This window comes from Protopterus annectens, chromosome 16.part0 (genome assembly GCF_019279795.1).
Source record: "Protopterus annectens isolate FY-2018-M chromosome 16.part0, PAN1.0, whole genome shotgun sequence".
Classification (NCBI taxonomy): Eukaryota; Metazoa; Chordata; order Ceratodontiformes; family Protopteridae; genus Protopterus; species Protopterus annectens.
In genome coordinates, this window is record NC_056750.1 from 397,302,126 (window position 1) to 397,318,247 (window position 16,122).

The 16,122-nt window shown below is 39.8% G+C and overlaps 1 protein-coding gene across 3 annotated transcripts in view; it reads right to left on the reverse strand.

Annotated features, from left to right (window-relative positions):
• ADGRD2 (adhesion G protein-coupled receptor D2) overlaps positions 1 to 16,122 on the reverse strand; it is a 1,709,855-nt gene that overhangs the window by 1,124,564 nt on the left and 569,169 nt on the right. For all 3 annotated transcript variants that reach the window (XM_044058541.1, XM_044058538.1, XM_044058539.1), the window contains exons 11-12: positions 6,659 to 6,770; positions 2,316 to 2,421 (exon numbers count right to left, since the gene is read on the reverse strand). In XM_044058541.1, coding sequence (XP_043914476.1) covers positions 2,316 to 2,421; positions 6,659 to 6,770 — 218 coding nt within the window. The remainder of the gene's footprint in view (positions 1 to 2,315; positions 2,422 to 6,658; positions 6,771 to 16,122) is intronic.

Genomic DNA, 16,122 nt, shown 5'->3' on the forward strand with positions numbered 1-16,122 from the left:
TATAGAGTTAATGTAAGAAAGGAAGGCATATTGAAACAAGTATACATAAGAAAGAGGTTCAGGTTAGCAGATATGTGAATAAAGGCAGCATGCATGCCCCTCATATTTTCAAAGGTATACTGAAAGCAGCTTTGTCGCCTCACAGTAAGACGTTGTTCCGTTCGATTGTCAGCTAGAGCGTCTTCTGTGTGGAGATATGCATGAATGGGTGTACCTTCGTTGAAGGTTGTGCATCAGAGCTGGCAACTCGGCATGTAAAAATCTACTGCCAGTCATTAGCGGACCGAAGTTCCGCTGTGGCGACCCCTAACCGGGAAAAGCCGGAAGACCCAATAAAAGCAACATTGAAAGCACAAATGATTAGAACTAGTTTACTAAATAGTGACCAGGAAAGTTTTGAAAAACATATTAAAGAAATGATGGATGAGTTCATAAATAATGGTTATAAGTTAGAGATGGTAGAGCAAGTATACAAAGAGGTTACTGATCGGAGAATGGGTGAATATAGCCCAATTTCTGGAAATAGTTCAAAAATATAATGGAAACATGGAAGACAGCACATAAAGATAATGCAATTAGATATGTTACAACGTATAATTCAAAAACAGAAGAAGTGAAACATGTAATATATAAAAATTGGACAATTCTGATGGCAATGCCAGAACTTAAAGAGATAGTAGGAGAAAGACCCTTATTCGACTATAGAAATTTGGAAAGTTTGAGGTTGAAGTTATGTTATAAAGACTTTAAGCAAATAACAAAAGGAAAGAATATACTTAATAAAATATGTACTTTTAAGTGTTTTAACTGTAGCTGCTGTGATAATATATAATGGGGGAGAATACATTTGTGCACCCTATAACAAACAAAGAATACATATTTTTTGTTATGCAAATTGTAATACAACACAAGTTATATACCTAGCTACCTGTGTAGCCTGTCCCTCATTTTATTTAGGAAAGACTACCACGAAACTAAGGGAACAAATAGTGGAGCACAAATCAGACATTAGGAGAAATATAAACACGAATGCATTGCGTAAACATATAACTGACAATGGCCCAAGGCATTATTTTAAATTTAGGGTAATGGATAGTTTAACTATGAGCATAAGGGGTGGTGATTTAAATAACTGTTTAGAAAAAAAAAAGAGTATGAATGGATTGTAAGGCTAAGAGCAGATAGCACACCAGGTATTAACAGTATGGCTAGTATAAAGCCTATTTTAGTAAAAGAACAAAAAGAAATAAAATAATATAGTGAGTTGGAAAGTATTTGGAATGAAGTGATTATATTTATTATGTATTTATTGTGTTTAATATGTGCTTTTAACAGCATCTGACAGTTTATGAATTTTTCATGAATAATTGTATGGGGGGTGATATAGGTGTGTGATAGGTTAGCTGGCTGATGTGATTAATTGATGCTCCTATTTAAAATGGATGTATTCATTTGTTTTATATTGCACTGAGGAAGGGTGTTAACCTGAAAGCTTTGAAGAATAAAATTGTTTTTTGTTTTTGGCATGGTTATTTTGCTATCTCTGTAAAAATTGTTGTGTTTTACTTGCTTATTTATTTTTAAGTACTATATTTTTTTTATATATTTTTAATGTAAAATTGTCCCTCTGCTTAATGTTTCAAATTTGTTGTAGTATATGTTAATGGTGATGGAGGAAACATTTTACATCAAACATACATGAAAATAATACAGTGCTTAAAAAAAATAATAAGCAAGTTAAATGCAACAATTTTACATAAAGCCCATTCTCTCTCTCCCACACGCACACACGCACACACACACACACACACACACACACACACACACACACACACACACACACACACACACACACACACATACACACAAGCAGTGTTTTTTTTTTTTTTTTACATGTTATGCTTGCTAAACAGCAGAACAGATGCTTACCAAGCATAAAAATAATAATAATTTTTTTTTGCAGTCCGAGCGCCACAGCAGCTTGATATGCTGCTGTGAAGGAGGGGTGGACTAGTTTGTCAGTGGGCATTACTTGTATCTTAATACCCTGCTTGAGAACATTCCTTCTTCAATCAGGGTGTTGATGTACAGTTTGCCCATTCTCTAATATAACTTAAACTCCTCTCAAGTTCATTAACATCTTCATTTTTATTATATTAAATTTAATGAATACCTCAGCCTCTGCTTAGAACTGAAAACCAAAAAGCAATTGAATTATATACAATAGCATGCAGATTGAAGTCTAACAACACATTCTGTTTTTAGTGCAGGATAATAAAATGGACAGACAGCAGCTTTATTTTTAAATCTGTTACCTGAGTTTTATGCTGAAGCTGATAACGAACTGCTGTGCTAACTTCTTCATTATTTGCTAAAACAGTGGATGAAATAACAGCAGACCCAACTTGTGTATGCAGAAATCTGTCAGAATTGAAAATTTATTCAGTCATATATCATTGAAATAACATTACGTAGAATCAATTTGTGTGACAATCTTCATTATAAAAATATAATTATTAAGAGATAAAAAAGTCACTACTATAACGGAGTTCATTACATTTCAATACAAATTTAAGGTTTCCTAAAATATTACTCGGGAAAAACACAAGACAACAGAGATTACTGATTACTTTTAAATAATGAATATCTCCTTTAACGATACATTTTAAGTAGTCAGTCCTCCCACTTGCAAGAAAATTGTTAGCATTAAGTCAGCAAAATCCATACCCAAGAAAACCCGAGGAGTATATTATTTAGCTTTTTTCTGCACCTTCCATAGTACCACATATAGCCATTTGGAAAATAGATATGCCTGTACTACTGAAAATTCAGATATATTTTTCCAGATTAGCCTTAAATGCTGCACAAGTGTTAAATCAAGTGCAAGTATAGTTCTTCCAATCATGCAGAGTGCATTGCCCCCTGCACCTCTAAAACTCTGAATGCAATGATTAAATTGTGGAAAGCTTTTTCATCTGATGTTCAGTGGTACAAGAGTTAAAGAGTATGCAAAATTTAATTACCAGTCAAGAATTATTCCTTAATTAACAACTAAAAAGCACATTACAGTTCTTTTGTCATGCAGAAATGACACCTCCAAATTGAAAAAAAAATTTTATACAGGAATGATCCTATTTTTTATTTTTTTTCTTACTTTTTTTTCTGTTTGCTGCAATGAATCACAAGCAGATGTCAACCTGCTAAGAAGAGGTACAGTAGAAGGTCCATCAGGGCACCACAGTAGCAGAAAAGGCACAGAACACAAGCTAGTGATATAAGAAATGGTAAGTCTTTGGAAAGCTGCAGCTACTGCATAGCGATAACTGCAATCTGCATTTTATAAACAATACTGTTTCAACAAAAGGAGATCCTGGATAAGACAAAGTAAGTCCGGCTTATCTAGGAAGGTGAAAGACTATTACTTTCACACAGAACAGAAATGGTCTGCACAGCACTTTTTCCAAAATACTGATTCCCACCAAAAACACCCATACTTTGTTATCCAAGCTAATGCTGTTTTTTAATTATTAGTGCAGATGCAACTTCTATCAAAGAACAAATAATTAGCAAGAGCACTGAAATAGAATTTCTCCATTTGGATTTAATTCAATTGCACAGAAGTTCTGTGTCTTTAAATCATTTACTTTTGTACCGTTAGACCATTAGAACTATGGTAGGTGCTAAAGTGAAAGACATTTATTCCAACATAATTCTTAGTAAAACTAACCAAATATTAAAACAAACTTCAGAACACAAAAAAAAGATGATGATAGTTCCAACAAACATGATTTATTGTTAGCGCTTTCATCTACTACAGTCAGTAAACTTCTTCAGACCCTTTTTTAATATTTTTCTTTTACCATTTATAACAAAGGGAAGAGTTTACTTCCAAATCATTGTACAATACCTGTTCACAACTTAACAAAAGGATTTATGATAATACTCATATACATGGTACATACCTGTGGAGGGATAGTACCTATAGTAATAAACATTGCAGATGCCTAAACAATTTGCAGGCCACCCAGTTACTCCATCATAGATCATTTTACAAAACTGTATACATGGAAGAGCCTAGATATGCAGTAAGTATACAAATTATAAGCAAAAACAGATGCCTCTGTTCACAGATGTGAACAACAAGGTAATGCAGCCTTGTGCACCTGAGAGCTTTGACAAAAGGGCCAAACATTTGCACAAAACAGTATGTCCCCAAAAAACAATGATACTTCATACTGTGCCAAACAGCTCATGAGTGAGTGACAACATCAGAACTGTACATAAGATATAACAGAAAATAGTATAAAGTTACCTCAGTGTGCAGGATCTGTGCTCACTGTCATACCTCAGTGAACAGGATCTGAGCTCACTGTCCTACTTCAGTATATAGGATTTGTGTTCACCGTCATACCTCAGTGTACAGTATTTATGATACCTCAGTGTACAGTATTTATGCTGTCATACCTCAGTGTACATTATCTGTGTTCACTGTCATACCTCAGTGTACAGTAACTGTGTTCACTGTCATACCTCAGGTATAGGATCTGTGCTCACTGTCATACCTCAGTGTACAGTATCGGTGCTCACTGTCATACCTCAGTGTACAGGATTTCTCCTCGCTGTCATACCTCAGTGTACAGGATCTGTGCTCACTGTCATACCTCTGTGTGCAGGATCTGTGCTCACTGTCATTCCTCAGTGTACAGAATTTCTCCTCACTGTCATACCTCAGTGTACAGGATCTGTGCTCACTGTCATACCTCAGTGTACAGGATCTGTGCTCACTGTCATATCACAGTGTACAGGATTTCTTCTCACTGTCATATCTCAGTGTACAGGATCTGTGCTCACTGTCATACCTCAGTGTACGGGATCTCACTGTCATACCTCAGTGTACAGGATTTCTCCTCACTGTCATACCTCAGTGCACAGGATCTGTGCTCACTGTCATATCTCCATGTACAGGATTTCTTCTCACTGTCATACCTCAGTGTACAGGATCTGTGCTCACTGTCATATCTCCGTGTACAGGATTATCGCTCACTGTCATACCTCAGTGTACAGGATCTGTGCTCACTGTTACTCAGTGAACATGATCTGAACTCACTGCCATACTTCAGTGTACAGGATCTGTGCTCACTGTCATACCTCAGTGTACAGGATCTGTGCTCACTGTCATACCTGAGCATACAGGATTTGTGCTCACTTGCTCACTGTCATACCTCAGTGTACAGTATTTATGCTGACTGTCATACCTCAGGGTACAGGATCTGTGCTGTCATACCTCAGTGTACAGGATTTCTCCTCACTGTCATACTTCAGTGCACAGGATCTGTGCTGACTGTTATACCTCAGTGTACAGGATCTGTTCTCACTGTCAAAACCAAAGTGTACAGGATTTGTGCTCACTGTCATACCTCAGTGTACAGGACCTGTTCTGTTCTGTTCATTATGATCCTCTTCACTGGCTTTAGATTATGTTACTTCAAGGTACTGAGACTCCAGTCTGAAGGGTTAGAAAAAAATGGCATTCAAATCTAGAGGGGGTTGCTTTGCAATCCATTGAGAGGCAGTGCTGTCTTTTCTCTGTGATGATACATTTATCCAGCTAAATAGAACATAATTTGAGGTTTCACATAGCAGTACTTTCAAGCTATCTTGTTACTTTTTTGTTTATTTTATTTATTTACACTTTGCTGACTGGGTTAGTCCCAGTAAGGCAATGACTTATTTTCAGGGAGGCCTGAGTTAGCATTCCTACTGACTAGGGGACATTTGGCCAAGACATCAGGAACTTCCTCTACTCTTTTTGGTAAGTGGTGTGGGATCTTTTATACACCCCTGAAAGACAAACTTAAGCAGATGGGGCCTTAGTTTAACATCTCACGCCAAGGATGGCACAGTCAGGAGTGCAGCACCCCTCTTATGCTGCAATGCAGTGTCAGTACTGAAAATTAATCCATCTGGCAGGTGTAGGAATAGAATCCACAGACTTCTAATCTTCTGGCACCAAAGGCAAGTGTGCAGTCTGTTACTTGTAACAATCTGTCTTCAGCTGATCTTAAGGTGACCAGCCTAAAACTATATAATCCATCACTTTTTTAATCATGTCATTAATAATATTTTGCTAGACATATATACACACACCTTTACTTTCAAGTCATTTGGGCTGCAGATGAGGAATTCAGAATAGGAGTTTATGATGACAATGACCTTCTGCAGCTAACAAAGCCTCAGAATGTCTGTTAGAACATTCTATAGGATGAAAATAAAAAAGTATCAAATTATAATCTAAATGTGACAAACATATCAGTGTTTACAGGCGATTACTCTTTGTGGTCTAAGGCATGATCAGGTATGCTTTTGACCATGGAAAATGGCCATGTGTAAGCGATTCTAAATTAGGGTGATTCTGTTCTATGAATTTTTCCAACGCTTGTACTGGATAGAAAACACAGGTGTAACCTTTGTACACCACTACCTATACAGTCTATGGTATCTTGACCCATAGTATACCAAATCCACCCTCAAATGTTGTTCAACTGTAGAAACAAACTCATTACTTCTTAACATCCTAGAAATGAAAATAAGTGGAATATTTTTCTACGAAGAATGAGAGTAGCTCATATTATCACCAAACGGGACTTGGAATACTTACTTGTAACCACCATCAGAAACAGTCGCACCCTGTGCTGTAGTCTCTTTTCCATGTCCATGCAAATGCTGAATGGAACCATACCAGGTGTTAATAAATGTAACCTTTGTTAGACCTACAGCAAAAGAAAAACATTCTTAAAACACAAGAAACAGTAGTAGAAAGTTTGGAACAGAACTGAAAGTTCAAAACATACAATTTATGGTTGTTTAAAAATGTGATCCATCTTCATAAACATACAGACATATAAAGAATCACTTATAAAGAAACTGTCGTCATGACTGACTATTTATTAATATTAAATTTAAAACGCATCTAGTCTGTAAGCATTTAATGTGAATTTATCCATATGTTAACTGAGTAACCCATTCTGTAGGTATTTGGTTAGAATTTATACAAATGTTAACTGAGAAATGTACTACACCATCTTTGCCCTTCCTCAGCTACAACCCAGACTTCAAGGCTACAAAAGTAAATGTAACGTGCAGGGAAATAAAGAGGAGCCAAATAATAATCATAGTTTTGGGAGTAAACGAGAGTCGACGCACAAGGGCAGTGCTAGGAGCAGGGTGAACACTAAACTGTGGATTCATGAGACCGAGATCTTAAGGAAACAGCCATCCTAGTATCTTTATGCGGAAACACGGTACTCATCTTCATCACCAGTTACCTAATGTTAGAAGTTCTGAAATACTTCTGGATGAAGAAGGGGAAGTGGGGGTGGAAGAAGAGGATTGTAAACTATACTGGGAAGCAGGGAGAGAGACTACAAGAGTGCAACATTAAAGCAGTCACTCCAAACACTGTCTCACAATGCCTGGTTAGTAGACAATGGTAATAAACTGCTCAGAAGAGCATAGCTGAGAAATGTCATCACCATTCCCTGGAATGATACTCCACATAGGACTGGAGAAGCACCAAAGGATGCTACTGTTCTCAAGTCGTACTGCAGTACAAACAAACATACTTTTGCAATCCAGGCTGGTCCACCCCTTCAATACAGGGATGGGGTTGAGCTCCTGCCATTAGCATATTATGTTTACAATAGCTCCATTACAAGCCTTGCAAATCAGGCCAATACTTTTTTTTTTTACATAAAATCAGCAACTGGCATGATGACAGATGTCAGCAGACATACATTATGCCACTATGGATGTGGCAGGTAGGGTAATGGCCATGGAGCGGGGTGTGATCATTGTGTGTGTCTGCCTATCTGTCTCCCTAAGAAACACAGTCTGTCGCAATTTGTTTGTGCACAGGTGTGTGTCAGTGTTTCTGTGTGTGTGTGGGGAGGGAGGGAGCAGTGCTAAGGGAGTACAAAGGTAACTCCATGTGTGGATCACTGTTTGCAAGTCCCTTGATGGGCCTTTGGTGTGCTGGTTTAGCAGGACTGGTATTCAGATTTATGATTTTCACTATCGCTAAGCTAGTGTATCCCACAGACACATGCGCACACATGCATGCATGAACAGAGACACATACACACACACACACACACACACACACACACACACACACACACACACACACACGCATACATACACACACACACACACACACGCATGCATACACACACACACACACGCGCGCGCGCGCATACACACACACACACACACACACATATACACACACACACAGTGTGAAGCACCTGTATGGGACAACATACTATGTCTGTGAAAAGCAGGATCCCCATAGAAGCAGGTCTTGGATAGGTAATCCTTGACTTGTAACAGTGTGAGGTAAGCACTGACATTAGTTGCTTAGATGCAGGTCCTAATTATCATCTCTTACTATCTAGAGGGAAAACCCTAACCAAAGAAGATGCTCAACTTTTCAGAGTTTTTTTCTTTCAAGCTTATTTTTTTATAAAATGAACACAGTGCCAAAACACCAGGTAACTCTATGGACAGTGTTAACACACATACTGCCCATATCAATGAGATATGTTTACATGTTTAAATTTTTTAAAAGTTAACTGGGGGTAGTGAGAGAAGTTTGTAATAATAATCGACAAATTCTGCTCCTAACTGGACAGCAGATACAAATAACTAAACATAAGAGGCTCACTTAGTCAGAAACTCAGTATTTTGGGAGGGTGAGGAGGAAGACTGCATGTGAAAGCAACTGAAGTAACAGCTATATGATCACAATTTAAAGATCGTTGATCATATCCTGTCAGAGCAGAGAGTGTGCTATTATGAAACAAGCTGATATAGTACTGTGACCATCATTTCTTTCACATAGTCACAATCAAATAGTGGCTATTTCTGGAGAAGTAGAAGTGAAGAGCCTGTGTATGAAAGAAACTATCTTGTCTGTCAGATGCAGTGTGTGTGTGTGTGTGTGTGTGTGTGTGTGTGTGTGTGTGTGTGTGTGTGTGTGTGTGTGTGTGTGTGTGTGTGTGTGTGTGGGAGAGAGAGAGAGAGAGAGAGAAAGAGAGATCAGAGGCGGGACATGAAGTTAAAATATGTCATTGTTAATAGAAACTATTTTACTTTACCAATCATGTATGTTAAGCAATCAGCATATTATTCATTCACTTTCTTGGGTACATGTGTGTGTGCATGAAACAAGCTGACTATATTACTGCTGTAGAACTTTAACAATTTGACCACAGTCAGAATTCTGCCCAGTTATTTTAGGTAGGGAGATAGTTTGTGCATGTAAGTGACTAGCAACTGTTGTTAACTTGCCTGTCAAGTGCAAAGTAAATGTGTGTCAGGATCTGTGTGAGAGTCAAAGTTTTTATATATGGACAATTAACATGATTTCTTCACAGTCATATGAGGTATACCCTAATAGATGTGACATATTCTTGTAGGAAAATCAAGATGCTGTAATTAGTATTTTGTGGAATCAGGTCAGGAGGAGGAAAGCAAATGATCTGGTATGCTGGCCTTTGGGCTCCTGAAGGCAGGAATCTCAAGAGTCAGTATTGCAACAGTGAACATAAAACTCAAACATCAACTGTTATAAGTTCCTAACTCAACTGCACTTTTGTTTTTAGAGTAAAATGAGCAAATGCTATCAACCACCTAAATACAAAATATTGGAATGATTTCATACCTAAAAGGAATATAATTTTTTTTTCTGCAAAAGAGTGATTTTTTTTCTTTCTTTGTATATATTGAAGCATAAATGATATGAAAACTGACAACCAGCCCTCCAGTGTTAGTACTGATGCTAACACAGGTGTGTTGCATGTGGCTATCATCTTCGGCTACAGGTGATCTGCTGACATCAGCATTACCCCATGCAGTTATTCAGCATAGATGTAACATACCTGTGGCAGTGATGGAACATTTGTCTCTCCCTCTCCAACCTGTGAATAGCTTATCATTCATCATCATCATCAACCCTCTTGTTCTTATTTTTCTCCATGGCATCAGGGTGTCATGTTAACTGTTGCTATCTCTCCTGATTCAATGCTACATTCCTGCCTTCTTTGTCACTCATGACTGACTGTCTCAGATCTTCTCTCACACAATCCATCATTCACCTCCTTGCTGGATACCCTCATTTCCTCTTACATTCTTGCTGTCTGTCCCAAATCTTCTTCACCATATTGTCTTCTCATTTTCTGCATGTGCCCAAACCATTATAATCTGCTCTCTTTGATCTTTTCTGCAACTGGAGCTACTTTGGCTTCTGCTCTTATGTCCTCATTTCTTCTGTAGCAAGTGTGCATCCTACCATCCATCTCAGGCACCTCATTTCCTTCACCTCTAGCTTCCTCATCTGTTTGCCTTTACTGTCCAGGTTTCTGTACCATACAGTAGCACTTGTTGCATCACTGTTTTGTACACCTTGCTTTTCAGTTTCTTTGGAATTCTTCTGTCACATACTACATCTGACGCTCTATGCCAGCTGGCTGCAGCTCTTCTGATTCCAGCTTTGACCTCTTCATTTACATTTCCCTTCTCCTCAGCCACCCCTTCCAGATACTTGAAGGTGTTAACCTCTTCCACTGTCTTCCCTTCTATCTTGATTTTCAACCTCTTCTGATACCCCCAATTTGCTGCCATTACCACTGTCTTATCTGTATTTCATTTCATCCCATGTGCCTTCAGTTTTGCATTCCATTCCCCTATCCTTTGCTGAAGGTTTTGTTCAGAGACTGCCTGTAATGTCACATTGTGTGCATATAGCAGCTTTGTTGATGTGTCCCCTCCAGCCTGTTTACTAATGTAGTCCATCACCAGTTTGAATAGCAGTGGGCTCAGAGCTGAACCCTGATGTACACACTCTTATTGAGAACCCCTCTGTGAGGCCAAACAGTGCTCACACTTGAGGCATTGGGTCCTTGTATATAGCAGCACTAATTATACCAATGTTTTTGGGATTTCAAATCACTGCAGCACTGCCCAAATCAACTTTCTTGGAACCTTGTCATATGCTTTCTTCAAGTCTAGGAATGCCCAGTTGGACTCTTTCCTCATCTCTAGCTCCTTCTCAGCTATCTATCTCACTGCAAATATCAGGTCAGTTGTGTTGCATTGTGATCCAAATCCAAACTGCTTATCTCCTATCTTACTTTCTAGTACTGTGCATATCCATTTATCAATCACCCTCTCCAGAATTTTTGTGCAACGTGACAGGAGTTTGATACCTCTGTACTGCCCACAGTTCTGGATGTCCCCTTTGTTCTTATACACTGGCATGAGCATGCTGATTCTCTAGTCATCTGGGATATGCATTTCTTCATACTGCTATGAGGACCCTCAGAAGCCATTTCTCCTCTATTTCATCCAACATCTTTATCATATCTGCTGTGACCTCATCTGAACCTGCTGCTTTCCAGGCTTCATTTTCCTTTGTGCTATTTTTACTTCTTTTAATGTGGGCTCCTCGTCTTCTCTCATTGTAGGCTGTGTCTGGAGCAGTACAGCTTCTGTGGGGCATTCTTCATTTAGAAGCTGCTGGAAGCACTCCTTTCATCTTCTCTTGATGTCCTGTGGGCTAGTGAGCAGGTTGTTGCTGGCATCCCTTATGAAGGGCGTCTGACTATCTTCTTTATCTTTTTGCCTTTGCCTTGCAACCTGATATACGTTTTTTGTGCCATCTACTAAGGCACTTTCTAGAAGCTGGTAGAGTGCCTCTGATGTTCTATTCTTTGCTATTGCAACTTCTTTATTAGCTTCTTTGTTAGCCTTCATTATTCCTTCCAAGCCTGATCCGTGTTTTCTATCTGCCACTTTTTTCTGCACTCCTTCTTTCCACCACCAGTTTTCCTTATGTGCCTTATTTTCATAGCTGGTTCAGCCACATATCTTTTCTGTAGTTTTCATGCATACTGTTTTAAGGTGCTGACATTCTTCTTTAACTCCACCTATTTCCTCCTCTTCTTGGAGTGTTCGAACCTTGAGCAATTCCTTAAATTGTTTTACTTTCTCTCCATTCAGCTTCCAGGTCTTCAGCCTGGTCTCTGTTGATCTTAGAGCTTTCTCTGACAACTGCTTGCACCTGATTATGGCAACCAGTGATCTATGCTGTGGGCTGACTGTTTCAGTGGGAATGACATTGCAATCAATGATTACACCCCAGTGTCCTTTCCTTATTAGGAGAAAGTCTACCCGGGTTGCATGTTGGTTATTCTTGTATGTGATGCTTATGTTTCTTTTTCTGAACCATGTGTTGGCTACTATCAAGCCATTTGACAGACAGAAGTCTAGAATGGCCTTTCCTGCTTTATTCCTGTTACCCCACCCATGTGGACCCAGGCAGTGCTCATATCTTTTTCTGTCTGTCCTGATATGTGCATTCATATCATCCATTATCAACACCAATTAATGTTGCCCTGTTTTATCTATTAGATCCTGCAACTGCTGTATGAATGCACTCTTTTCCTCACTATTGCAACCCTGCTGTGAGGCATATGCTGAGATTATGAATACTACCCTATTATTAGACTTGAGTCTGATTGCCATGAGTCGGTCACTAATTCTCATGATATCCCTCACTGCCTGCTGAAGCCTTTCTCTCACAATTACCACTCCATTTCTAGTCTGTTCTCCTCTTGAGCAGTAGACTCTGGATCCCAAACCAAGTGGCTTTGCTGCACTGCCCTTCCATCTTGTCTCTGGGATACATAGGCTGTCCAGCCTCCTCCATATTGTCATGTCAATCACTTCCAAGCTGCATCCTATCAGTGACCCTGTACTGAGCGTAGCAATTCTTAGTTCATATGTGGCAGGTTGATTGGTTTTATGTCCAGCTTTCACTTAATAGAGTTTTCTCAAGTAACCCAGGCTGGGCAACTGGACACTGGCCATCCAGTAGCTTATTGACCCAGGACTGCCAGGCTTTATGGCAAGCACACACTGGCCTACAGGGATACATACAGACTTCCACCATTGGCATGGGTCCCTGGCATAGGTTGGAGTAGGCTGGGTCCTCAACCCACTTACCACCGGTAACTACCCATGCCCATTTTGGTGACACTAGTCAACATGACCAAATCACCTACAGCCATATTTTACACCGTCAAGTAAAATCTGTCTGTGATCCATGTTCTCCTATCTTGAGGATAGTGCACACTGGGATAAATGCCCAAAGTGGGTGGTCTTATACAACTCTTCCCCTATAGGCCACCATGTAGAGTCTGTGCTGCTACAGACAGCTCCATTCACTGGGGAATTTGAGATGGAAACAGCATATTTTTTGGTGGTGGGAGGAAGCCAGAGAGACACAGGGAGTAAATGCAACTCCAAACAGGCATTGGCCGGAGGTTAGGATCGAACCTTGTACCTTGCGCATGGGAGGCAAAGACCTTAAGCATTATACCAAATGGTCACTTTTGTATATGTTATATAGACATTTTGTTGTGCAGAGTATTACACTCACAGGCTCAATATATCTGGAGAACACATATCCAGAGATGTTGTGCTGAAAAGGCCCTTCACACATGCAGGTCAGTGTACAACATGGAAATGTACCTGCTATTACTGACTCGGTTTATCGCCTACAAACAGTCAGGGCAGTCATCACCAGACCATTTTCAACATGCAAGCCATCACCAGGTATGAGGGTCTCCTCCGAAACTAGAAGCAGTGACATGACTAACTCTTTTACCTCTGTGAGTTGCTTCTGTGTTAGTAGTCTACCTCCTGTGGTGGACTTCTTGCTGGTAGTGTCCTGTGCTTTGGTCTTGGCATACAGTATGATATCAGTAGGCCTTTACTGATGTCCCACGCTGCTCACACTCTTCCCTGCCACACCTTATCCTGGCAAACTTTGTCAGTTGCACATTTGTCCAGGATGTCCTTGTCACATGTGTATAAGGCCTGCAGTAGCAACTCATTCTCTTGGTGGATGAACTGTTCCAGCTGTTGCCTGTCTCGTGGATCCATGGCAAGATGGGTACATCTGTGGGTTACACATGACATGTCACTCAGTGAATTTGTACATAACAGTGCTTGGGTGACTTGTATGCATCTACAATGTCACACTTTGGTGGTCATGTACCTTTCTGCAGTGACCATTTTCTCACTATTCTATAGTGTGACAGTGTCAATGGACATGTTATCACTACCGACATCCTGCATTACTGTACTGACAGTTGGTGGTACTGTGAACATCCTGTGTTAATGCCCTCCCTCTGCACAAATAGCCACTACATAAGCTATATGCAGGAGTCATCAACTTCCTTGTCATACGTCTTGCACTCTGCATACATAACCATCAGGTTACCCTTCCAATGTGGACAGGTACCTGTAGTGCTCTTGGACTGTCTCTCCTGTTATTCTGAGTTCCCCAGATGACCATATGCCTTATCATGCCATTTAAATGCAGGTCCTGCCACAGTCAGCCAGGTGAACATATATATTAATGTCCTTGTCCTGTGTTACCTAACCCACACCTACTTGTTCCTCTCTATACCTCTTATTGCCATTCATCGTGAGTGTTCTGTATGATGTTGTGTCTTCCTTCACCATGACTGTATGACAGTTCAGTGCCTTCTTCAGTGAGTTCCTATTCTTGAATATATCATCTTAATTTAGTCTCCTGCAGTATGGTTGTCACACTTTTTATTTTGCTTAAACAGGTCTCATTCTGTGACAAATTACTAATAAGGTAAATGAGTGTGATCATCTCTGAATGATTACCATAATGCATCATGTCATCACATATAAGCAAACCTACTCTGTTTGCCCCTGCCTGTTCCATGACTAATGGGATAGGTGCATGGTATGCTTATGCATAGTGGCCATGAAACTGACAGCACCAAAACTTTGTGCAATTGGTACTTTTGCTAAAACATTATTGCTACCTTATGATGTGTGCCACATGGTGTACAAACTTATAACCTCGAGTACAGCACTTGCCTTTTTCTCCTTATACCAGTACAGTGAACATGGCCTCTTTTGGTACTGGTTTGATTGTAACCTAGGAGTCTTTGTCAAGTCCCCCTCTGACTTGCATGCACTCCAGCAGGTTCCTGTACTTGTCAATAGCTGATAAACTAAAAAATTGACTTATGCTCAAATGCCAAAAACAATAACATTATAGCATTTAGTAAGCATGACCAGTTCCTTCTTACAGTATAGATAACACATCACTTCAAAATGAAATGTCATGAAAGACCTGGGTACATGGGTGGACAGGTCCCTTACGTTTGACCATCACATGTCCACAATAGTTTAGGAAATCCTTTTAACTTGCATGGCTTATACTTAAAGATGAATCTTCCACATCTACAGATGTCCTCACCTCCTTCTACTCCACACTAATCAGATGCATTATCGAGTACAATCTCTGGGATGCAGCTTACTAAGTGTATCAAGCAAGTGGAGAGACACAGGAGGTTTGTAACTACAAAGACAGGTGCATAAATGATTTTAACTATCAGGAAAGACTGGAGGCTTTGTCCTTCTACTCATCTTCATATAGACTCCTTAGGAGTGACTTGTGCCTTGCTTATATGGCTGTAAGAGATACAGTAGTCCAGGAACTCTTATACCTCAATAAATCAAATATTCTAGCTTATACCAAGGCCAGAGACTCAACTCTACTCTAACAAATTAATAAGACTAATAATGGGGATAGATTTGTCATGCAGTGCCTGCTTCTTCACTGGAACAAACTTCTTCTCAATATTAAGCAGTGTGACACACTGCCTGCCTTTAAAAAAGAGCTGGACAACTGAATGGGCATTTACAAACTCACCCCTGGCATGACTGGAGTGGACCTCCCTGAAAAGAGAGGCAAGGCCTTGCGGTGAGAATTGGCAAAATGGAACTGGCCATACAGCTCAGTTGCCCTGTAACTCCTATGACCCCATACAGGTCATGTTACTTATACCAGTATGGGCCTTCCCCTATGGTCACAGTCCTCTGTGTTGGTATACCTATGTTGTGTCAATATTTGGAAGTCTGGCTTTTCCCACTATAGTGTGATCTTGGAGTTGGTATAATTAGTTACACAGCCCCCCACATGGGGGGGGGGGTTCGGAGTGCTTCTGTGTGGTG